This window comes from Branchiostoma lanceolatum, chromosome 13 (genome assembly GCF_035083965.1).
Source record: "Branchiostoma lanceolatum isolate klBraLanc5 chromosome 13, klBraLanc5.hap2, whole genome shotgun sequence".
Lineage (NCBI taxonomy): Eukaryota > Metazoa > Chordata > Leptocardii > Amphioxiformes > Branchiostomatidae > Branchiostoma > Branchiostoma lanceolatum.
In genome coordinates, this window is record NC_089734.1 from 19,023,555 (window position 1) to 19,047,510 (window position 23,956).

A 23,956-nucleotide genomic window follows, 5' to 3' on the forward strand; every position below is an offset into this window, starting at 1 on the left:
AGACCAGCATAATTCAAGAATGCCTGGATGGGTTGTCTTGATATTTGGTATGTTGGTAGGTCTTGGTGAGACCTGAAAATGATTAGATTTTGGGCCCTCTAGCGGCTTGTTATAGTACTGCAGCGTAAATTCCTGTTTTGATATCTCATGTTTTGGATATGCTATGGAACCGACTTTTGAGTGGTAGATAGCTCTTTGGAAAGAGAGTAAAAGGTATCAGTTTGGACACCCTAGCAGCATTTTCTGGGACTGCAGGAGCAGGTTTTGCTTCAGACTGTGAAAGGGAATAACTCAAGAAGGGCTTGATGGATGGTCATGCTTTTTTCTAAGTGGATAGCTTGAGTGATGATTTACATGATTTAATACTTATTAAGCAAATCAGTATCTAATTTGCATAACTAATGATGAAAATTGATACATCCTCCAAATTCCATGATAGGACTCTCAAACATGTGACATGACTGAGGAAGAGAGAAATTAATATCAACTATGCAAATGAAGACCTCTTTTGCATAATTAATGAGATATACTTTAACTCTATAACTTACGTGGTGCTTTGTTTGATTGGATGATAATGATGCAAATCAGATTCTAATTTGCATAATTAATGAGGCAATTTGAAAACCCGCTGTGTTCCATGATATGACTATTCAAATATGCGAAGTTGTAACTGAGGAAGAAAGGAATGTTGATAGATAGAAAATATGCAAATGTAGCCTAATTTGTATAATTAATGTTAAACTACTATAATTCCATACTAGTTAATGACGGCAATTTCATTCTTGTGGCATTTGGAAGTAGTGTGAATGTGAAGACCATTGAATCAAATTATGCTAATAAGGAGCTTATTTGCATAATTGATGATAAATGTTAGGATAACCTTCTTTGTTTCGCTCATAGTCATACTTTGGACAACTTATGTTATTTGGGTGAAGACGACCAACTGGAATGATTCATAATTGATGAGAAACACTCCCAATACGTCAGTCATAAAGGTTAAAATCATTTGGCGAAGGTTTGAGGTCGTAGAACTCTTGTTTGAAATGTTTTCATATAAGTTACATGTACGTCCCGACAGACTTCCACTGAACGGTGATTAGAAAAAAAAAACTGATAGTTCCGTGTTGTTTTCTGAGATTCAGGATACTTCTAACTGGAAAGTTTGACAGCGCAGTTAAAATAATTCGAATACAGACCTTGCTAGATAGACCTTAACTAAATCGTCTCGTTTAGGAAAGTTCAAAATTCCGTGTTTTTTTGTGTGTTGATGACATGGTAGGAAGACTTAATCAAAAAGACTTGTTTTAACGTCACAAGATATCCATGATTCTATAGCAAGTATGCTGTTATATGCGACGGATTACATGAATTGCGTTTTGACAAATTGCATCGTTTGACAATTGACGGAAACTTGGACAGCATGGATTTCATGCACGCCATAAAAAACGGCTGTTGAACAGTCTTTCCTTTCTTGGAAAATTAATAGTTCCGTGTTGTTTTCTAACTCCTAAAAAATCAGTCAAACCTGCCTAGGCGACCACCTTTTCAACGCGACCACCTGGCCATGGCGACCGCTTTTTCTCGGTCCCGAAAATTTTCCCCATAGGCACAAGCATTAAGCGGCCTTCCCAAGGCGACCACCCGTCCAACGCGACCGCCACCGCCACGAATTGGGACCGCACAGAGCACAATCCCTGCTCATGGCGACCACATTTTCCGGCGTGTGGTGACATCGAGTTTTGCTGTCGGATTTCGTGGAAATGTTTTTTAAGACCTTGACAAACGAATTGCATCCCTGATGTCGAGAGACACTATTCCGCAACCAACAAAGTTGTTTCGAGGTCAATCGGTCCATGTTTCGCGAAAGGTCATTTTTTAGCGAAAAATCCTTTTTTCGTCTCTCTCGACCAAATCAAGTCGTATTGACAAACGAGATGCATACCTGATGGCGGGACGCCATTCCGCAACCAACAAAGTTGTTTCGAGGTCAATCGGTCCATGTTTCGCGAAAGGTCATTTTTTTAGCGAAAAATGCTTTTTTCGCTCTCGACCAAATCAAGTCGTATCGACAAACGAGATGCATACCTGATGTCGGGACGGCATTCCGCAACCAACAAAGTTGTTTCGAGGTCAATCGATCCATGTTTCGCGAAAGGTCATTTTCCAGCAAAATATGCTTTTTTCGTCTCTCTCGACCAAATCAAGTCGTATTGACAAACGAGATGCATACCTGATGGCGGGACGCCATTCCGCAACCAACAAAGTTGTTTCGAGGTCAATCGGTCCATGTTTCGCGAAAGGTCATTTTTTTAGCGAAAAATGCTTTTTTCGCTCTCGACCAAATCAAGTCGTATCGACAAACGAGATGCATACCTGATGTCGAGACGCCATTCCGCAACCAACAAAGTTGTTTCGAGGTCAATCGATCCATGTTTCGCGAAAGGTCATTTTCCAGCAAAATATGCTTTTTTCGTCTCTCTCGACCAAATTGAGTCGTATCGACAAACGAGATGCATACCTGATGTCGAGACACTATTCCGCAACCAACAAAGTTGTTTCGAGGTCAATCGGTCTATGTTTCGCGAAAGGTCATTTTTTAGCGAAAAATCTTTTTTTCGTCTCTCTCGACCAAATCAAGTCGTATTGACAAACGAGATGCATACCTGATGTCGAGACGCCATTCCGCAACCAACAAAGTTATTTTGAGGTCAATTGGTCCATGTTTCGCGAAAGGTCATTTTTTTAGCGAAATATGCTTTTTTCGTCTCTCTCGACCAAATCAAATCGTATCAACAAACGAGATGCATACCTGATGTTGAGACACTACTCCGCAACCAACAAAGTTGTTTCGAGGTCAATCGGTCCATGTTTCGCGAAAGGTCATTTTTTAGCGAAAAATGCTTTTTTCGTCTCTCTCGACCAAATCAAGTCGTATCGACAAACGAGATGCATACCTGATGTTGAGACGACATTCCGCAACCAACAAAGTTGTTTCGAGGTCAATCGGTCCATGTTTCGCGAAAGGTCATTTTTCAGCGAAAAAATGCTTTTTTCGTCTCTCTTGACCAAATTAAGTCATATCGACAAACGAGATGCATACCTAATGTCGAGACGCCATTCCGCAACCAACAAAGTTGTTTCGAGGTCAATCGGTCCATGTTTCGCGAAAGGTCATTTTCCAGCGAAATATGCTTTTTTCGTCTCTCGACCAAATCAAGTCGTATTGACAAACGAGGTGCATACCTGATGTCGAGACACTATTCCGCAACCAGCAAAGTTGTTTTGAGGTCAATCGGTCCATGTTTCGCGAAAGGTCATTTTTTAGCGAAAAATCCTTTTTTCGTCTCTCTCGACCAAATCAAGTCGTATCGACAAACGAGGTGCATACCTGATGTCGAGACGACATTCCGCAACCAGCAAAGTTGTTTTGAGGTCAATCGGTCCATGTTTCCCGAAAGGTCATTTTTTAGCGAAAAATGCTTTTTTCGTCTCTCTCGACCAAATAAAGTCGTATCGACAAACGAGGTGCATACCTGATGTCGAGACACTATTCCGCAACCAGTAAAGTTGTTTTGAGGTCAATCGGTCCATGTTTTGCGAAAGGTCATTTTTTAGCGAAAAATGCTTTTTTCGTCTCTCTCGACCAAATCAAGTCGTATCGACAAACGAGATGCATACCTGATGTCGAGACGACATTCCGCAACCAACAAAGTTGTTTCGAGGTCAATCGGTCCATGTTTCAGTTTCATGTAACAGTGTGGTTCAAGCGCCACTAACTGACCAGTCAAACTGGTCCGAACCTTTTAGCCTAGCGGTTAAGGCCTGTAGACTAGCGCGCCCGGGTTCAGTCCTCGGAAGCGAGGAGACTGTTCTACTCGCCTCTGTGTTTCGGTGGTTCCCACACCGACCCTGTGAGTAATGACAAAATATGCTGCACAGGGATGTCGAACTCGGAGATTTAAGGACGAATCCAATAACACGGGAGTTGTGTAACAGTAGTTAAAGCGCCTCCAACTGACCAGTCTAACAGGTCCTGACATTTTGGCCTATTGGTTAAGGCGTGTGGCCTGTGAACTAGCGTACCTAGATTCGATCCCCAGGAGCCAGGGTACTGTTCTGCTCGCCTCCTTGTTTTGGAATGTGTTCGAGAATTTCAAGCCTGGTATATATATCTTCTATTTTGCATCAGCTTAGTAGGCTAGTGTGGCAACTGGTTATATATATTACATCAAAATGTAGTTCAAGCGTTCTTTAAAGCTACCCAGTGATGCCCCACTGTATTAAGTGGCAATGACTTCCATCTCTCTCATCACCTTGGGAGCCATGCAATGTTGTGAATAAACAGTTTTCCATACATCACAATCGAATTTCACTCAGCTGTCCCTACGATTTTCACCTTTAATCTGATGTAAAGGATGTAGCAATAGTGGGGGAAAAAATCAATACCTCCATCTCTTCAGTGCATGGCAAATGTCTCTGTTGATCCCTCAAAAATGATATGACGGATATACCATTCACGGGTTGTATGTGAATAGTGTGGCTTAACCAGCATAGCAATGTGACCGTTAAGTTTTTCCCATCAACAGTACAAAACCCTGTTGAAACGGTCTCAATTAACACCCAATATAACAACTGAACCAGTCTGAGTGCTTTTCATATTGATATATAACGTTAGGTAACATAAATTCAGGATTTTTCCGATAATGGTTGACTGAAATCAATCTAGCAGAACAATAAACCATCCTTTTTTTCTGTTATTCTGTCAGTATCATGTACTATCTTTGCACTAATCATATATATGGTAGATTTTGTCTCTAGTCGTGCTGACACCATAATATTTCAACTTGAAACTACCGTCCGCCGCACGCACAATGACGGTGCTGTCGGACAGGGGTGAACATTAATTTGGGAGAGAAGATTCGTCTTGAATATCTTACCTCTAATTACATTTTATACAGCAGCTATTCGTTCCATCCTTGGCTTGAGGAGAGTGCTATGTATATAGACGTGTCCAAGTAAAAAAAATACGCGAAAAAACGGCCGTACCGGACACATCAAGCCTCCGGGAACAACCCGTGTGTTGAGTCGGTAAAACGTTACTCAAAGTCGATCCCCACCGTCATGGAAATTTGTACATTATTCATCGGGGCGTTAGCTGGATGCCGTAGAAATGGTAATACTACTATGTCCATGTGTTTCTGCTTGTGCTAAGAGCAAACTTTGAGGAAAATATCGCCATCAGTCCACTATCACACACAACATTTGGACAAAAAAGTGCTCCTCGCAAACTTTTGTCGTCTGCCGAATAGCAGGATTCTGGGTAACGAATATGGCGTCGGGAAAATTCACCGTAGTGCCGTAGCCATTGGTTGTAGCAACAAAGAGGCATTTTGATGATTAATCACACTTAGAGTCCAGTTGTAGGTTAGCAAAAGAGATTCTAATAAGTTGTATTGTAAATAATTGTGTTGAGCATGGAAGCGGATGTGACATTTGTCTGACTGAAACCAGCGAACAACTATGTAGAATAATTCTCCCACGAAGCCCTCAGACTGTGACAATAAGGGACGGAGAGTTTTTGACGAAGCCAACTTCTAATGCATGGTTATCGAAGCTTTTCAGACAGTGTTCTGAATACATTAGTCTGTCAAGTTTGCATTTCTAGCGGTATTACTGATGTTGCATCTAGCACATATCCCTAAATACCCCGTTTTCGAAAAATCCAGAATTTAAGTACCCCGCGAATTTATGTTACCCAACGTTATCAGTAGTACAAAGCAATTTCAACATTTCTTTAAAGATTGCTTCATTAATCTTGAGATGTTTTAAACAATATTGAGATTTTTTAAGAGACATCTTGAGATGAAGCATGTTATATCTTGAGATTTTTTTCAAAGCATCTCGAGATGCTTGAGATGTCCTGAAAGCAACTCGGAAAAGTCTTAAGACTTTTTCTTTTTCATCTTGAGATTTTATGAAACATCTTGAGATGTCTATAGAAAATCTCAAGAATGTCTCATAAAATCTCAAGAATGTCTCATAAAATCTCAAGATTAAACATAAAGTCTTGAGATCATTGGAATAAATCTTGAGATTTCTTCATTTTCAACGAAGCGTGAAGACCCCCGCTGGGGGTCATTATGATCCGTTGTGTAACAGAGAAGTGTTACACAAAATATTGGATATGTACCTTTAAGCTGTAAATGGTTAGAAGCATTAGTCCAAAGTGCTCTGCTCATTCCAATATTAATCTGCTTAAACTCCCCTTTATTCTAGTTTTTGTCCTAAGCCATCTTAAAACCTTCCATAGATTGGGAAATTTGCGCTGAAAAAATATGAAAACATCACTGTAACAGTAACTCAGAGATTTTGTGTTTACTACTGCCTGACGTGTATATGATTTTGCATCTATATTTTTCAAATCGCCTGTAAAATTTATATCTAACAGTAAGAAAAGTATTTCTAGCACACAATCATACATGTATGCCATGGGTTCAGATCCGGACTTGCGGGCTAACCTGATCCACTGGACCTGAATCTGGACCTAGCTGAACCTGAGTTTAGGTACACAGCACTATTTCTGGGATGTATGATAATATGAATGAATGAATGAATGAATGATTTATTGCACAACAATTGCATCAGTGACAATGTATGGCAAATTACAGACAACATAGGTAACAATCTAGTTCTATACATGTATAAGAATATACTACTTACTATAATACTATATCTAGTGTGATCTATGGCCATTGCAACATGGAACTAATACAGACTAAGGGTTGTTTTTCTAGGCTAATTGTAATCTAAGGAAATTTCTAATTACTATAACGCTACATCAAATGCAATCTACTTTGATTACAACGTGGAGCTATATCTAAATTACAGACATTGTGTTGCATGTTTCTAGTCTAATTTGCGACTTTACATTTGTCAATTCTCATTCAGGAATGGTACAGTTTCGTTTTTGCATAGCGTGGTAGATATATTGGCCTAGGTGGATAGATATGGAATCTGGACATGACATAAGTACATTAAATGTATCGCTACCTGTGTAAGGTAGGGTAATATTTGACTTACATGTAATTGATTGCATAAGCACTTGTCTTTCAGCATTATATGTAGGACATGTTATAAGAAAGTGGTACTCGTCTTCAATACTATCTTGGCATGAAGGACAACGTCTCTGGTCTGCCAATATATTGCGATGGCGACCTTTTTCAATTTCCAGGCAATGTGCACTTATTCTCAGTTTGGTTATGTTGGTCACAAAATTTTTGTTTTGGATAGACAATAGGTAGTTTTCTATACTAAATTGAGTTTTGATTTTAGAGTACACTTTAAGTTTATTATTACTGTTTATTTTTTGTCTCCAATCAGAGAGGAATGTGTCCTTCATGCGTTCCTTGAATAAGTTTCCGAAATATTTGGCATCAACATTAGGATTGAGCCAGATATTTCGGAAACCATGTCTAGATAACATATCTTGGACATGAACAGCCCAATCTTGATCTTCTTCAACGGCTACATCATAAGCTTTTTTCACGATTCTGTCATTAGGCAAGTTGTTAAGTCTGAGCCAATATTTGATAAGGTGGGTTTGGGTGTCAATGTATAAAGGGAACGCACCTAGTTCTCCTCTTACGGCGGCGTTAGTTGAACTTTTGGGAACACGGAGTAAAATTTTGTAGTAGTTTAGGAGAACTTGTTCTAATTCAGGAACTTCAAACGATATTTTTGGCTGTTCTACCAATATGTTTTGATTTCTTAATATGTGCGAATTTTTAATTATGTCAAGCTTATCATTGTATTTTTTCAGACGGACGAGTATCGGGCGGGTAGAGCAAGGGCCACTTTTCTTTCCAATACGATTTGTTTTGAGAATACTGACCTGCGATCCTAGTATTGGAGATAGGATGTTAGATATCATATTTCGAATATTTTCATCTGGTGATTCTTTTATTCCTTTAACAATAAGATCCCTACATTGGATATTTGAGCCTAGAATTTCGCTACAGTATAATAAAATTGGCTTAACTAGACTATCAAACAGATCTAATGCAAGGGGAATTGATGGATTGTAATTTGTTGATAGTACTGATTTTAGTTTAAAGGAGGCTCGGAGGGCTTTGGTTCTAATTTGTTTATTAGCTCGATTGAATGATCCCGAGGGGGTTATGTCTATTCCTAAATATGTGTACGAGGGTGTAATATCTATTGTATGACCCTGTGCTTGGAAGGGAGAGGGGCGGGTTTTACTCGTTCGTCCATTTTTAGAAAAAATCATTACTTTAGTTTTATCTTTATTAATCGTTAATTTCCAAGTAGAGCAGAAGTTATCTAGTCTTTTCAAGCATTCTTTCAGGCCACTTTCTGATTTTGATAGGAGCACTAGGTCATCTGCCCAGAAAAGACTATTAATGGGAGTGTCTTTTAGAATGACGGGGTCGCATTGTGGTGAATTTAGTAGGTTTGGAAGGTCATTAACGTAGAGATTAAACAGAAGCGGACTTAAATTACACCCCTGGCGAACTCCACAGGTTGACTTGAAGTATGCTGATAAGCCGTTTGAAGTTTTAACGCAATATTCTGTGTTGGAGTACATGGTTTTAATGATTTTAAAGAAGTTCCCTCCTATTCCTGACGATAGAAGCTTGTAAAACAACCCATTTCTCCATACAGAATCGAATGCTTTCTTAAAATCAATAAAGCAGGCGTACAATTTCCCTCTCGGCGTGGAAATCTCTTTGTTCACTAGGGTTTTAAGCACAAAAATGTTGTCACTTGTGCGAAAATTTGTTCGAAAACCTGACTGAAGTGACGACAGTATATTGTTATCTTCAAGAAAGCGTTGAAGTCTTTTGTTAAGCACAAACGTGAATAATTTTCCGACGCAACTAGAAATAGCGATCCCTCTATAATTTGATGGATTTGTTGGGCTTCCACTTTTGAAAATCGGAACTAAGATGCTCTTACTCCACTGGTGCGGGAAGTTTGCTGATTGAAGGATCGTGTTGAAAAGTTTTTTTAAAGGCTGCAGAAGTTGTTTATCGCCATATTTTAGCATTTCGTTGATAATGGAATCGGTGCCACAAGCTTTATTGCCTTTTAGGTTGCGAAGACCCTTTAAAATTTCTTCTTCTGAGATGTCAAGATCCAGTGGGTTTTCTGCTGAATTTTCGAGGGTGTTAAGAATGTCGTCATTGTATTTCTCATAATTTATGTCAGTTGTTATGTTATTGGTTAATGTCTTAAATTTGCCAGGCCATTCTTTGACAGCATGTTCGATAAAGTCTTTATTGGGCTCATTACTATCTACAAGATCATTTAGTGTTTTGAAGTGAGTCCTCCATTCTTCAGAATTAATGGTGTTATCGTCCTTCTGTTTGTCATTGTCTTCCTGCCTTAGCGAATTGATTTCACTCCAGAACTTTTTCGGATTTTCCTTGCTAAGTTTTCTGAGATTGTGCCATTGTCGCTCTTTGAAAAGTTTTTTTTCTGTTTTGATTTTTTTCTTGTACAGCTTTAAATTAGAAAAATATGAGTGACGGATATCAAGTTTCCACGGACATTTAGAAATTTGGGCGGCTAATTGTTTTATTTTGTATTTAAGAGAAGCACACGAGGAGTTAAACCATGGTTTACTTTTCTTCTTCTTTTTCTTGCTATTGTTTTGAACAATTTTGCGGAGAGACGCATCGGCTACACGTGAGATTATATCGGAAAATTCATTTACCGCCGTGTCTCTTTATAGAAAGACTTGGCTGTAAAGTTTTGTAAGCTCTGTAATATCGAAGGATCTTGTAATGCTTCTGTAAATTTGGCTTTGGAGTCGTCATCCCAAATATACTTTGTTGGTAAAGGATGCGTTGGCGTTTTAGCTTGTTTAACATAAGGTGAATAGTTAGTCGATATTGAACAGGCTATTAGGCAGTGATCGAAAAAAATAGAGATATCGTTAACTTTAAAATATTGAACTTTTGTGAGAAATTCTGAACTAGTAATGCAATAGTCAATTAAACTTGACCCATTGTATTTATGGCAAGTGGTCTTTCCAGATAGGTCACCTGGCACTCGACCGTTTACAATGGTCAGATCGGCTGCTGAGCAGAGTTCTATAAGTTGGTTGCCATATCTATTTACCCCGTGGTCACAACTTGCCCTACATCGTATATCTTTGTTTATATCTATGAGGTTGTGGTTAAGACAGTCGTCTTGAATGATAGATTCCTGCAGAGAGGCTGTTCTCGCGTTTAAGTCTCCTAATAACATTATATTTCCTTGGTTGGAGTATTTACTGATATCGTCATTTAAAGTGTCAAAGAGCATATTGTTGTTTGTTTCGAAGGATGTTGAATATTCGGGAGAGAAGTAAACACCTCCTACAAAAAGGTCTCGCTCTAGGCCAAAGAACGATTTGTCTAATTTGCACCACAGAAAGTCTGGGTGTCTTGTGGGGAGTTTAGTAATGCCTTTGGTGTATTTCTGTCGAAACATGAAAACTATACCACCTGAATTCCTTTTTGACCTTTTCTTTAAATCTCTGTCGCTTCTAAAATAACTAAATGATTCTACTCTAAAGTTGTCCCCAGGCTTAAGCCAGGTTTCCTGTAAGCACACAAAATCAAATTCTTCTAGGTAAGAAACAAAATCGTCATCTTGACTTTTACGTCTAAGACCACCTTGGACGTTCCATGAACAAAACTTTAGGGCTACTTTTTGAATTGACATTCTGGAAACAATAACTAATTGGGCGGCACAAAAGGTATAGCAACAATACGAGCATAGTTACATGTGTATGTAGAGTGAATCAATACTACAGTATTACTTTTAGTAGAATAAAATCTATAATATAAATGCATAAACATAATAAACTTCATGCAAAAATCAGCACTAATTGAATATCAATTGTTATCAGAGATTGATGGTAACTATAATGTAAAGAAAATAAAAGTTTTTCACCTGAGTAGTCTCTTGGTTTGTGAATGTTTACATATTGATCGTACAGTTCAAGTTCAGTTTTTCAGGAAGTCCGTCAGCATGTTAACAAGTTTCTCTGCCGCGTGGCGTTTGTCCTGAGTCTCCATCCAAAACGGCGCTGCCTGTCTGTTCCAGTTGTTCCACTGGGGCGGCGGTCGGGGAGCTGATTTCCACGGGAACGCTGGGTTGGGCAGGTCTCCTAGGAAGGGCCTTGGTGGAGAACGCTGGACGGTTCCAGGGTTCCAGTGTTGTCTGCTAGATGTGGCTTCTTCTTCATGATGCAGTGTTCGTTTTACGTCAGCAACCATCAGGCGAACCCCTGTGTCGGGTCTGATATGTATGCCATCAGGTTTGTATAGCGTTCTGTCCTCTGATAGAAGCCTGTGTCGGATGTATGTAAGCGTATTGTCTGACCGGCACGTCTTCTCAATGGAGGCGTTATACGACGCTATGTTCCTATTGAGCCTTGACTCCATGTTTGTCCCTCTTGGAAGGACCTGAGACATCACAATCTTAGCATTTGGATAGGACTTTTTAGCCGAGTCGATTAGTTTACTCGTCTGCTCCACACATATGTCTACACTTGCAGGTCGGGCTTTTGAATTGTCCAAGTCGTTTGATCCAGTGTGGATGATTACCAGCTCAGTACTGGTATCCGGGGAAGTGCTGATGTTTTCTATGGCTCTCGGAATTGTTGTAGATTTGGCAATGCTTGTACTTTTGTTCCTGTAGAATTTGTTTGGATCAACATCGTTCCATATGGAGTCCGCAAAAACTCTGACTTGTGTCGTTGGACCTCTTGCGTTCAGGTTCGGGGTTGGCGCTGCTGTGCTCCTCCCGGTCTGGGTGGCGGGGTTTGCCGCCGGGTGGGTGGCGGGGTTTGCCGCCGGGTGGGTGGCGGTGTTTGACGTTGACTGGGTAGCGGGGTTTGCCGCTGACTTGGTTGGGGGGGTTGCCGATGTCAGAGTGGCGGGGGCATCTGATGACTTCTGCACCCCGGTAGTTACTTTGGATACGGAGTTTTTTACTCCAGTAACAATCTCCGAGTACAGACGATCTATTCTTGATTTGTCTCCTTGGGTGTCACTGAAGTCAGGTCTTGTCGGGATATCAAGAGATTGAGTTTGGTTTGTCAGCAAGACAACTTGTGCTTGTAACGCTTCATAATCAGTCCTCTGTGAAGCAAGTGTATCTGTCAGGCAACTTGTGATGTCGCGTTGACGTTGCAGTTCAGCCTGTAGATCTCCTATTTGCTGTGCTTGCTTAGCATTCTCTTTCTTTCTGTTCTGAAGGTTAGCTTGTAGGTTGTCGATGTTTTCCCCTTGTTTGTCAATAGTCACCTTGTTTCTGAAGACTAAGGTCTTTAACTCGTTCAGTTCATCTACTAACGTTGTGTATACGGCCTCATGTTTGGCTTCTGTTTGCTGCCCTGGCTCGTCAGAAGAGACTGAGTTACCGCCTATCAGAGTGCGCTGCGCCCGTTTCTCCTCTTTGCTCTTTCCTTTGGTGAATGGGCTTAGAATAATGTTCTCAAGACCACCGAGTACCCTGCGAATGGTGGGAGAAGTTACAGACTTTGGTGTAGTGAAGTCCGCCCTGTTTTCCTTTTCTGCTGTTGGGTGTGTCAGTACAGGCTTTGGAGTTGCAGATTGATCTGGGTCAGCATTGTTTTCCTGGCTGTCATTGTCGGTTACCGTAATGGCGGGCGTCTCGTCGTCAGAACTGGTTTCTATTGTTTCGATGTTGCTGTCTATTGTTATGGGTCCTTCAGGTGCTGATTGTCCATCGTCATGTCCGCCATCTTGTCTAAGGGACTCGCAAACTAGCTTATTGACAACTTCTTTCACTTGTGGGAAAATACTTTCCGCGTACCATTTTAAGCCTTTCCCGTGCAAGAGAATAGTACCAGTGTGATAGAAATGAATCGTTACTACCTTCATGTTGTCTCCTGTTTTAGTGGTGTCCGTGATTGATAGCTGCGTGTCCTTGTTGTTCTTCCAAGTGAACTTGTATCCAGTGTTACTTCCAAGCGATTCATTGAGATAAGCTTTGTTGGCATCTATCCACATAGGTACACGTTCTGGTGATGTACGAATTTTGAGACTGCATACCTGGGTTTTCTCGGCGTCTGCATGGTCTGCGATGATTTCCTCAAACTCTTGAATACAGCTGGCTGGGGTATTCCACGGCTTCGTCTTGGCGGTGCCTGACCTTGTCCTGTACTTCTTTGTCTCCGGCTCCGGCGTCCCGCACTTACGGTCGTTTTTTTCCTTCCCCATGTCAATATGGCACAGATGGATGATTCCAAAAATATATCGTGTAAATTCGCTATATGAAAAGAGTTAAAATATGTTGTATCGATCACTCTACAATACAAGTAACCGCTCTGAGAGTCACTTACACACGGAGCTCACGAACCGCGCGTCCTCTCATGGCCGCCATACATGCAGGAAAAAAAATTTAGCTTGTAAAATTTAATCAACCATTTTTCAGTTTTAAAGTGAGAACAATTAATAAATATAAATCAATTTTTTCAAAATGTCACAAAGCTGAACCATCACCCTGCTGTGGGTGCTTCCATGTACCATAAGCTGCATCTGATAAGGACAGAGATCAACTTGTTATAAACACACAAGTCTCAAAAGGAGCTAACAAAATAATGTTGTTCAAGTTATGAAAAATGGAATAAAAATTGTGTAATTCTTACCTGTACCTGTCAGTGACTGATTTCAGTATGTTGTACCATTGTGCATGCACTTCCAAAGCTGCATTCAATCTGCAATTCAATGGCATGCAGAGGAAAATATATAGTCTGTCAGGAAAAGCTGATATCGTCTTTTTTTTTAAATCATGGTTCACATTATTGCTTCTCTACTAAATTTTCTAGTTCAATAAACAAATAATAACTTGACTTAATTTGTCTTTCCCACTTAATGTAGTTTATGTTTCTTGCACAATACAAAATAAGAAAGCTCAAAGTTGCATCTTTCAAACAAACAATTATCATAATTGCATCAAACAATAAAAAAAGCGGCTTCACCCCCCACACCCAAAACAAAACAAGTGGGAGAGTTTATAATCAAACATTGCAAGGTTGTTCAAAGGCCTTTTGGTTAATCTAACACATGGACAGACCTGCCAAGGTCACTCTGGAGTCAAGGTCATGGTTGATCCATGCGGCAGCTGCACAGAAGGCGTCCACTTCACTGGTCACCTCCAGGCGGTCACTCTCCAGATACAGACACAGCTCCTCACAGGTCAAGTCCTGGAAAAGGGAACAAAGTGGTCAGTAAAGACCCAGTCATAATTCTGAATACTCATGTGAGGGTACATAGCATGTACCCAGAACAAAATGTGTGTCAGGCGATCAGCCTGGCCGGTAAATCCTTGTATCAATCAATAATCAGTTACTGTGGCAAAGTCATCTGTCGAGAACAACTAAACTCTGTTTAACCCTTGTCCAGCCTGGCCATGTTACCTCAGTTGCAATGTGCTATCAGGCATGTGATATGATTTCTATTCCTTAACACAGCTTTTAGAAAATTATACAGGGGTTATCTTCCTTATATCACAAAAACGACCTTATACAAAATGTTTTGTAGACATGCTCTGAAAAATCAAAATTGTGCAGTATAAACGACCTTATACAATATGTTTTGTAGACATGCTCTGAAAGATCAAAATCATGCAGTTTTCTTGCCTATTCAAAACGTATATACTAGGCATTTTCTTGGAAAATGTCGGCAAAATCTTTAGATGGATAAGACAGTAGATTGTGTGAACTATCAGAAAACAAAATTTTCAGCCAAGTTTGGAGTTGTGTACAATCATCATGTAACTATGTATACTATGAAGTGGTCAATCCCTTACAATGTAGCTGATGTCGACACAATCAAAAAGTTGCCATTCTTTCGAATGTGACGGACTTCTGTTGCTACGGTTGCTAAGTGTTCTACTGTTCAGAAAGTTTTTTAAACTGGACTTTTAATTAGGACACTTCCAGATCTACTGAATTTGATCCATGCGGCGAAGTAGTTCAGGGGTTGCTTACCATGGCTACTTACACCACATTATCAAGTTTCAGGGGAACAATTTGTCAGCAACTAAAAGAATCTAAAACCATAACTTAACAGAATGCTACTGTTTTGACAATGACCTTGAATCCAGGTGACTTGGAAACTTGCGGGATGTTTGCAAGGATGAAGTTGTCCGCGGCGGTCTCCACGTGTGACAGGGAGTAGCGATAGGCCAGCTGTAGCGCTGCGAGGCAGTTCTCTGTCGACATTGTCTGGATCAGGTAGTCACTGCACAAGTCTATTACTACAGGAAAGAAAAGTATACCTATAACTTAAACTTTTTAAAGGTGCTCAAGCTAAGTAAAATGTTCAAAGACATTTCTCTGGTCTGATTTCTTTACACAGACTGAGATGAATCAACCCTATGGCATTTTTTCAAGTCCTGGTAGTGAAAATACAACATCATTGTGTCATAGACTAGTACTAGTCATCTGTACAAAAGTTATCACTTTGTTTGCCAGCTACAATGTATGTATAAAATGTAAAGGTTCTCCCATAGCCTTATTGAGGTTGTAGGGGCAGTGGGTTGTTTTCCACTGTCTCGTCCGTATACGTAGCAAACCATCAGTAATGGGACAGTTGCTGACAGTTGCATTTCAGAAGCAATTCAGCAGAAGAGCTCTGACTGACAGGCCTGTAATGTGACTGGCAAGTTACAGCTTGCGATCAGGCTTCTTTCCTTAGGCGCAGTTTACATTACGTTATTCCCGTCAGCGGCGAAATTTCCCGCTGTCGGGAGGCCGCTGTCGCGACGTCTCTAGACACACCGCCCGGAAATCTGACAGACACCTGCGGTGCTTGCATTTCGCCATCTTGTAGAAAGTATCCGGCGTAAGCATAACAAAAGCAAGAAACAAAATTGTATGATTGTACAACGGTAGACGGCGTCTCCCCGCCCGTATTAAACTACAATGCAAAGCCTTGTTTATGTGTAGATATTCCATGCTCATCACTCGTAAATGTGGGGAGGGGGGCACAAGTACGATAAATATATCCGCGGGGAAATGAATGCACGGCACAAAAGTCGCCGCGGATCCCGCGAATCTCTCTCTCTATATATATACCGGGGATCTAAGTAGACTTACAGTATGCTAATCAACGCGTGCTTTATGCTAATCTCCGAAACCCTGACTCCCGCTGACGCGAGCCCGACGTATTCTCTTTAGACGGAGTTTGAAGTTGACGGGGACTCCCGCTGTGCTGACGGGCGACGGCTTCGAAGCTGACGGGAGAAAATTTGTTGACAGCGGGACTACGTCGACGGGAATTGTCTTTACACGGGGTTCCCGCTGTCACGAAGCTTTCCACGAAATCGTCTTCCGGGAGGGACGTAAAACGGGGGTCCCGTGCTCGAGGAGGTGCCTCGAACACGTTAAACAGCCTCATTACCCTACACATTGGGTACCTGCCTGTGGCACTGGCTGCAAATACACTGCACCTGATATTATTATTATTATAAATGTACACAAAAAGTCATACACTATCATTATCAACAAAAATGAGAGGACCATGTTGAATGTTGTTTTCTGGCTGTTTGTCCATCCAGGAAATACTGTAGTAATGATGCAAATGTCAACAAGGGAAAAATTTCTTAATCCATAAAACATCAATTTGTACTTTCAGTTTTGCACCAAAATTACAGAGAGCACCTTGATGGTAAATCTACTCCATCTGTTCCAAATTTCGCAACTGTGACAATGATGCATGAAATCACCATGGTTGTAATGAAGTATTGTTGTAACAGGGTCCTTACCATTGCTGACCAGTAGAATGTGTGCGACTTCCAGCACGATTTCCACGGTATTCTGCGAGAGGTGTACTTCCCCTGTGTACATGTAACTCACCACGACACCTAAACCGGTCGCACTGATGTCTCGTAGCACCACGTGGCTTTCTGCACACTCACGCATACCAACTAGTACAGCAAAAAAGAATTCATAACTATTAACTTTTTGTGTTTTAAACATGAGATTTGAAATTTAACATCAAATGTAATATAGGAAGAAAAATTGCATGCTGCCTAGATACAAGTATATTAATACTGTATTTTCTGTAGCACTGAAGAACAATAGTCTTTGGGCAATGTCTTTAACAAAAAGGTATTGCTTTAAATTAAAGTTTTTGATCATATGGATGACATCCCCTGGGGGCCATAAATTTGATACGAGCTTGAGAAAAAAACTTGAGTTTATTATGAAGTCTAAGTGTTACAAGCCACTGAAATACAGCATATTGCACACCAAACAATAAACTCTTCGATAAGTTTGTTCGGAAAACATTTTGTGACAGGAAAACCGGCATTGTAGGACAGTACCATAGTAACCGTTTTATGATAGTTTTTTTTCAAAACATTACATATATTTGCTCATTTTGTACTTTCTTTGCACGATTTACAGTATGCATAATGGTCATAAATTTTTGTGTGGAAATTGGAAACGAATGTTTGCAGATGTCATCCATTTAATGAAATCAGTGTTTAAAATGCTAAAAATAAGTGCGATTCTATATGCTATACAGTCTAGAATGGACCTCTTATATCACCTGGCCATGATGTTCTAAGAAGTTATTGCATAACAATTTGACATGCTATTTAGATCTGGTACAAGAGATGTGTACCTGTGAACATGGCTCGAAAATAGTCACTACACGTCGCCAGGACAGCACGGTGCGCCGAGAGTGATACGCCGTCTGCTTCTAACATGACGTCACACATACTCGTATCAGACTGGATCTCCTGTAGTCTCCTCACCACGTCCTCAGTGTGGTACTCGTTCCTGATGTATATCCTTCTATCAGTTACTCCTGGTACTGCATCTAACCCCAGTTGTCCATTTGCAGGAACACTTACAGCTGTTTTACATGCTTCTTTACCACTGGCCTTCTTTTCTACCAACTCGTCTTGCAGCCTCTGTAAAATGTACATTTCTTGTCTTTTGATCACAGAGAATGTCCAATCCTTTCCTGAAAGCGTTGTCCATTCCCTGCAGCTTGTAATCCTCTTCAACAATTGCATACACAAGTTCTTCAAAGACTTGCATCCAAATTCATCAGCAACTGAAACAAGTGCCGAGACAAGCTCTGCATGTACCAGGATTGTCCCGGAATACACATATCCCAAGAAGATGGACAAAACCTTTGGTAGGATGTTCCCACATGGCAAAGCGCCTCCTTTCTGTAAGCGCTGGTACTGCACCTTGACAGACTCACAAGAAGCAGCCATAAGGACCTTATGAACAGGAAACTTTTTCAAGTCACTTGTTCGTTCAGATGTTCCAAGACTTAGCTCCAAGTCACAGAGTTGCCCATCCTCTTGAAGACTTTGGAAGCCTCTACATAGGCTTGACGCATGTTTCTGACAGTTCAGCGTCCTGGACAAATTGGACTGTACAATAGGACTGTATCAAGTTGTAAATTACACCTTGATAAATCCTCAATAGTCATTATTCAGCCATAGATTTGTTTGCTGGTTTTAAGGTGCATCGTCTTCATTGTGCTTTTTTACTCTCTTGTAAGTGAGGTCAGAAAAAGCCAGATTGCTTGACTGCCCAGACTAGCTCTCATCTTAGAATGAATTGTAGACCTGTAGAAAATTAAGAAGAAATAACAGAGAACGTACACTTCATTAAATTGAAAAGTTAAGATAAAATCTAATTCACTGGTCATGTCTTATCTATGATGTATAGAATATCACTATCATCAAGTTAAATAGATGTCATTGAAATCTGGGAGACCCCGGATCGAATCCGGGAAGGGTATCATTGTCGGGGCTGCACCGTCTTTCGGAAGAGACGTAAAATGGGGATCCCGTGTTCGAGGAGGTGCCTCGAGCGTGTTACAACACCCCAAGGAGGTTATATAGTCTATATAACCTCCTTGAACAGCCTCATTACTCTGAAATGGGTAACGTTACCTACTGGCTGTAACCAATACAATCAGGTGAATTTATTAATATAAACAAAATCAGCAGCAGGGCCAGTTCGAATTTGTACTTCCTTTATATCATCTAATTTAAACGAGCTTTTCAAAAAAGCTGGCGTTTTGGCTACGTTTATGAGTGTGAATTGTCTTTTCCCTTTACTTGAAGTAAAATCTGCCAGAGAAAGTCACTCAAGGGCTGTTGAGTCTATAAGAAAAATTGTCATTTTGGGAAAGGAGTACTGTTTTAATAGAGAAAGGCAGATTGGGGAAAGCAATTTTGAAGTTACGTCACTAAGTTAAGTGCTTTTGAAAAAGCTGGTCTTGGCCTACAACTTGTACTTATTTCTAAAATGTGCAATAGGCTCATTATAAAAGCTATCAATGTAATTATGTACATGGCACGCAATAAAACATAAAATTTGAAAAAGCACCATTGAATCATCAGCACTATGGTACTAGTAATTAAGTGAAATAGAAGTTCATAACAGCTAAGGTTCTATCTAAAATGACTACCAAATGTCAAACAAATCAACAGCTACCTCATCCCTATTATTCTGGTTTCCGCATTTACAACATTTCTTCCTTATTTTCCTGGATAATTTTGCTAAAATTCATGATAATTCCCATATTTTTGTGCCGAGCGGCGTCACTTTCCACGTCCGTGTTGTCTGAATGAAGTCGATACTGAACAATGGAGCATTTGCTACTGTGACAAAGGATCGCTGTTTTGCAAACAACATCAAGAGCCTCTGTTTACATCGGGGATAGAAGTTTAGTGGCGAGTGTTTGTTTTGCAAGAATCATCTTACTGCGCATAGGAGCCACTGCACGGTATTTTCCATTATAATGAACACAAAAATTTGAATGCCGGGTTTGGAATCTATGAAGTCCTGTTCATAAGACAAAGGCCTTGTATATATTAAATGAATATTTAAAGATAACAAATATAAAATATTTATTTATTTATTAATGAAAAAAATAAAAAAATGATATTCATAAATATAATATCAATATATATATTTGATATTCAATATCTAAAAACAAAAAAAAACCTTGCACGGACGCAAACCCGGATTATCTGAGTACGAAGTGCTACGCGTTACCAGATGAACTAAGCTTTAATGTGTAACTCATGTATCTGTATGTAATGCTATATCCTCACTACATCGTATCATTTATGTCGATTTTTGGTCGTTTTCTTGATGAAATCATTTTTTTTCTTCTGCAATTTTGTGGTATAGATGTAATATGGTCATTTTTCAGGATATCAAAGTCCGAAACCACAATGCAATGATATTTCCGAACAGTTGTAGCAGTTGCATGCGGTCACCCTCCTGTGTGTCATGCAAATCTAGCCTGCCTGCCTTTTCGTGCTCCCTTGCCATATAAGGCAACGGCTATACAAGAATTTTGGAACGTATTGCCATATTAGGTCTTCTGGTGTGCGACACAGTGTTGAACCAAACAGCATGCATCGAAGGTAAGAGCGAGGACATAGCGTTTTGGCGCGAAGGCGCCAAAACGCAAAAAATGTGGATTGCAGCAATGCTATAGTGTTGCTCTCTGTTAATTTTTGCCACGTTTCCAAAACATAAGTCATCATCATATCAGCTCCTTAGTTGTTGTTTTTTCTGAGCACCCCTCCCCAACTTGACAATAATAAATGAAATAACAAGTCAATTATTTAAAATAACCCACGATAGGAATGCTACAAGAGGCGTTGTTATACCTTCTTTGAGTGCAAAACTTAACATCCGTCATAATGTCATGCTACTGTTGTGATAACCACCCAAAATTGGGAAACACCAAAAATAGCACCCTCCCGAACTGACCTGTCATCTCCACAGTCGGAAACAGCTGATAGAGTAGTGGCGTGCGCCACCTATTAATTCACTTTAGAATTACAGTACTAGAGAGTCTGACTTCTTCACACTTAAAAGCGTCACACATCTCTAGGTATTTGGTTTCTGTGAATTGTGTTTCAACTATCATAAATTTTGAGCCGTAGAAAGTAACATGGTAAAGGATGATGCATAAAGTAGTCATGCAGGTTATAAGTGCAACACCTATTATATCAAAGGACAGAGGGGATCTCAACACTTGATGGGATTTGGACAACAGCTTTTGTCAGAAAGGAACGGTCTTCAGCGTGTACAAAGACTGACTTTGATCTCTATAGCAATTGTCCCGGTCAATTAGCACCCGTGTTTGAGATTCAAAAACAGTTCTCTCAGAAAAACTTGGGGTAATGTTTCAGGATGATTGTAAAATAAATATGGGTGCCAAGAACGTTGTTAGTAACTGATTTCTCACATCTATAGCAACTTAATTCTCCTCTTGCTTTCGACAACATTAAACTGCATCTGTATCAATTATCCCACTGGAGCACATTCTTAGATACCAAGAAGGACTGAAATCAGCGGTCTGCATTTGGGGCACTATTGTGTTACTGAACGGTCCCTTTCTCTGATCTGTGATGACATTTTTTTACCAAAGTTGGGTGATTTTGCTGTCATAAAAGTGTGGCCTTTAGGAAAACAACACCTGCCTTTGGAGTTGAGTACCCATTGCATGGACGGCGGCGATTAAAGAATAGGTGTTGGTATCCCTACCCTTTGATAAGATTCAGGATTGAAGAAACTCTTATACCAGTCGGAAGGCAGGACAGATGAGTATAGTTATGTAAACAGGTGATTGGTACACACTGAATACAATTTGGCCGTGTTCCCACTCAGGCTGGGTTCACACACGCATTTTCAAACGCACTCAAGAAATTTGGTGCTTATTTTCATAAGAAATGGGAAACAACCATGACATGCCACTCGAAACGGCTAACATCAGTCGTCGAAGATATGTACCCTGGGTTCCAGACTGTTTATCGGGCCTTTTAGCCGGTTCTCTTTAGCCGGTACCTTGCAGTCAGTTCTCTCGGTGGCACAGAGACCCCAGCCCGCCGAACCCTAATTAGCGCACCGGGGGAGTTCTAGCCGGGGAGTTGACCGGCCCTATCTACAAGTAAAAGGGGCGCGATTCACTCCCACGGGCTCAACTCCCCGGAGCGTTGATTAAGACCGGGCGGGCAGACTGTTCTCTGGCCACCGTAGGAAATCGCTAGCGACCCGGTACTAGTCTGGCGCCCAGGGAAAAGATATGGGGTCGTGGAAGTTGTGTGTAATCTATGTTATAAGTACCAAAGGTTCTAGAACTCTTGTTTGTTAACGATTGCTGGTCTCATTATTCTTATGCTTCCACTTTATCACTGTCCAAAACATAATTTGACAGTCTTTGATTTGGGAGATGAACAACGCTAAATGTATTATAAAAGTTACGTCAAGCTCTCAAAATATGTGAAACTTTGCAAATGCGCTTCACAAACTTGGCGCAGTCCAGTGAGATAGGCGTTTTGGAAATAGATGTCACGTATACTAATAAAACGATAAAAATAATTCTATTTGAATGTAAAGAATTGTAGCTATTTCACAGAAGTTAAAGTAACAAGTATCTATAAAGATCAAATCACAACTCCTCGAGTTACTATAGTATGCTCACTATGCTGTCTTCTTGGCGAAGGTAAGGCGAAATAACGTCAAATCCATTTGATGTAGTTTGCTTAAACCTCAAGTAAACTAGAAAGGCAACATTTGCACGAGCAAATGCAACATGTATCGCCCATTTCCCTCCCCATGCATACAAAAAGCTACTGTTCTAATGCAAAAAATTCCAAAATAACGTTTAACTATTGTAAAGTTAGACCATGTAATGACCATTGTAAATATCAACGCGATCCAGGCTAACGCTTGTTGTATGTCTGCAATATTGGTATTCAATAGATAATTGAATTGAAGACCAGTCCGAGATGAATCTCTCCCAATTTGAAACCCTATGCATGGATGGGCTTTAAAAGCATTCTCCCTCCCAATGCAAAAATTAACTCCCAAAATCATCCCATGGCAAAAGTGAACTATTGCAAATTCAGATTCCAGGCCAGAAACGGAGCTTGTGTCCCCTATGAAAGAATAGAAGACGATAACCCTGCACAGCCACAACCCAGCCTACAGTGCAGTATCTGCGGCCGGTGTTTCCGTGCAAGGATTGGACTGATCAGCCACTCCCGCACCCACAAGGACAACTGAAGTTGAGGTCCTCATCGACTACGATGGACGAACATCACAAGGAAATTATACCCTGCCATCAGCCGAACACTGTGGATTATATCGCCACCACCCAATCTTTATTTCAACAAGTTTTATTGTTTTAAGTTCATCCTTTGACAGTTTTTTCGGACCACAGTATGTTATCTGTTGTCATCAATACAAACACAACAAATAAACATCCTAATGAAAAATACAACAGGTCGAAATCCAAACCTTCCCATTCACGGAAACATTTTCTTAGACTCTATCACTATCCCATTTTAGAAATAGATTAAATTCGCTCTCCTTCAAAGCTAATAGTAGCTCTAAAGAGGAAATCGAAGTTTTTGTATCGGGATTCAGCTCAATTCTGAAAAACGCAGGTACTAGATCATTGTCAATGAAGAAATTGTAAGAGACGTATCCGGCTTGGACAAAACAAACAATGGTTCGACAAAAGCTGTACTGAACTAAAGCGAGAGGTGAAGAACCTGGCTTCCCTACTTGTAAAACAGCCATCACACCCAGATATCAGGGGTAGATTCTTTAAAAGAAAAAAGGAATATAGAAAACTCATAAAAAAGATGAACAGAGATTTTCATAATTACATAATGACACAATTGTCCTGTCTAAAAGATAAAAATCCTAGTGCGTTTTGGAATCTAGTAAACAAATTAAAACCGGCAAAATCGCAAGAGAGCCATATCTCAGATGAAGAGTGGCTTGAGGAGTGTAGACGAACCTTTTAACAATACAAAGGACTATTCTGATCCAGAAAATGATCCTCAAATGTCAAATGACGACTCACTAAATTCATTCCCGCCCCCTTTAAGCCCCTCTGTCCTTAAT

General features: G+C 40.3%; 1 protein-coding gene across 1 annotated transcript in view; it reads right to left on the reverse strand.

The window, feature by feature from the left end:
- Window positions 1–18,430, reverse strand: part of LOC136446751 (kelch-like protein 26) — a 46,280-nt gene extending 27,850 nt beyond the window's left edge. Inside the window, exons 1-4 of the mRNA XM_066445292.1 lie at window positions 17,673–18,430; window positions 16,810–16,971; window positions 15,137–15,300; window positions 14,116–14,245 (exon numbers count right to left, since the gene is read on the reverse strand). Of these exons, the coding sequence (XP_066301389.1) occupies window positions 14,116–14,245; window positions 15,137–15,300; window positions 16,810–16,971; window positions 17,673–18,276 (1,060 nt within the window). The 5' untranslated portion in view covers window positions 18,277–18,430. The remainder of the gene's footprint in view (window positions 1–14,115; window positions 14,246–15,136; window positions 15,301–16,809; window positions 16,972–17,672) is intronic.
- Window positions 18,431–23,956: the final 5,526 nt, after the last annotated feature.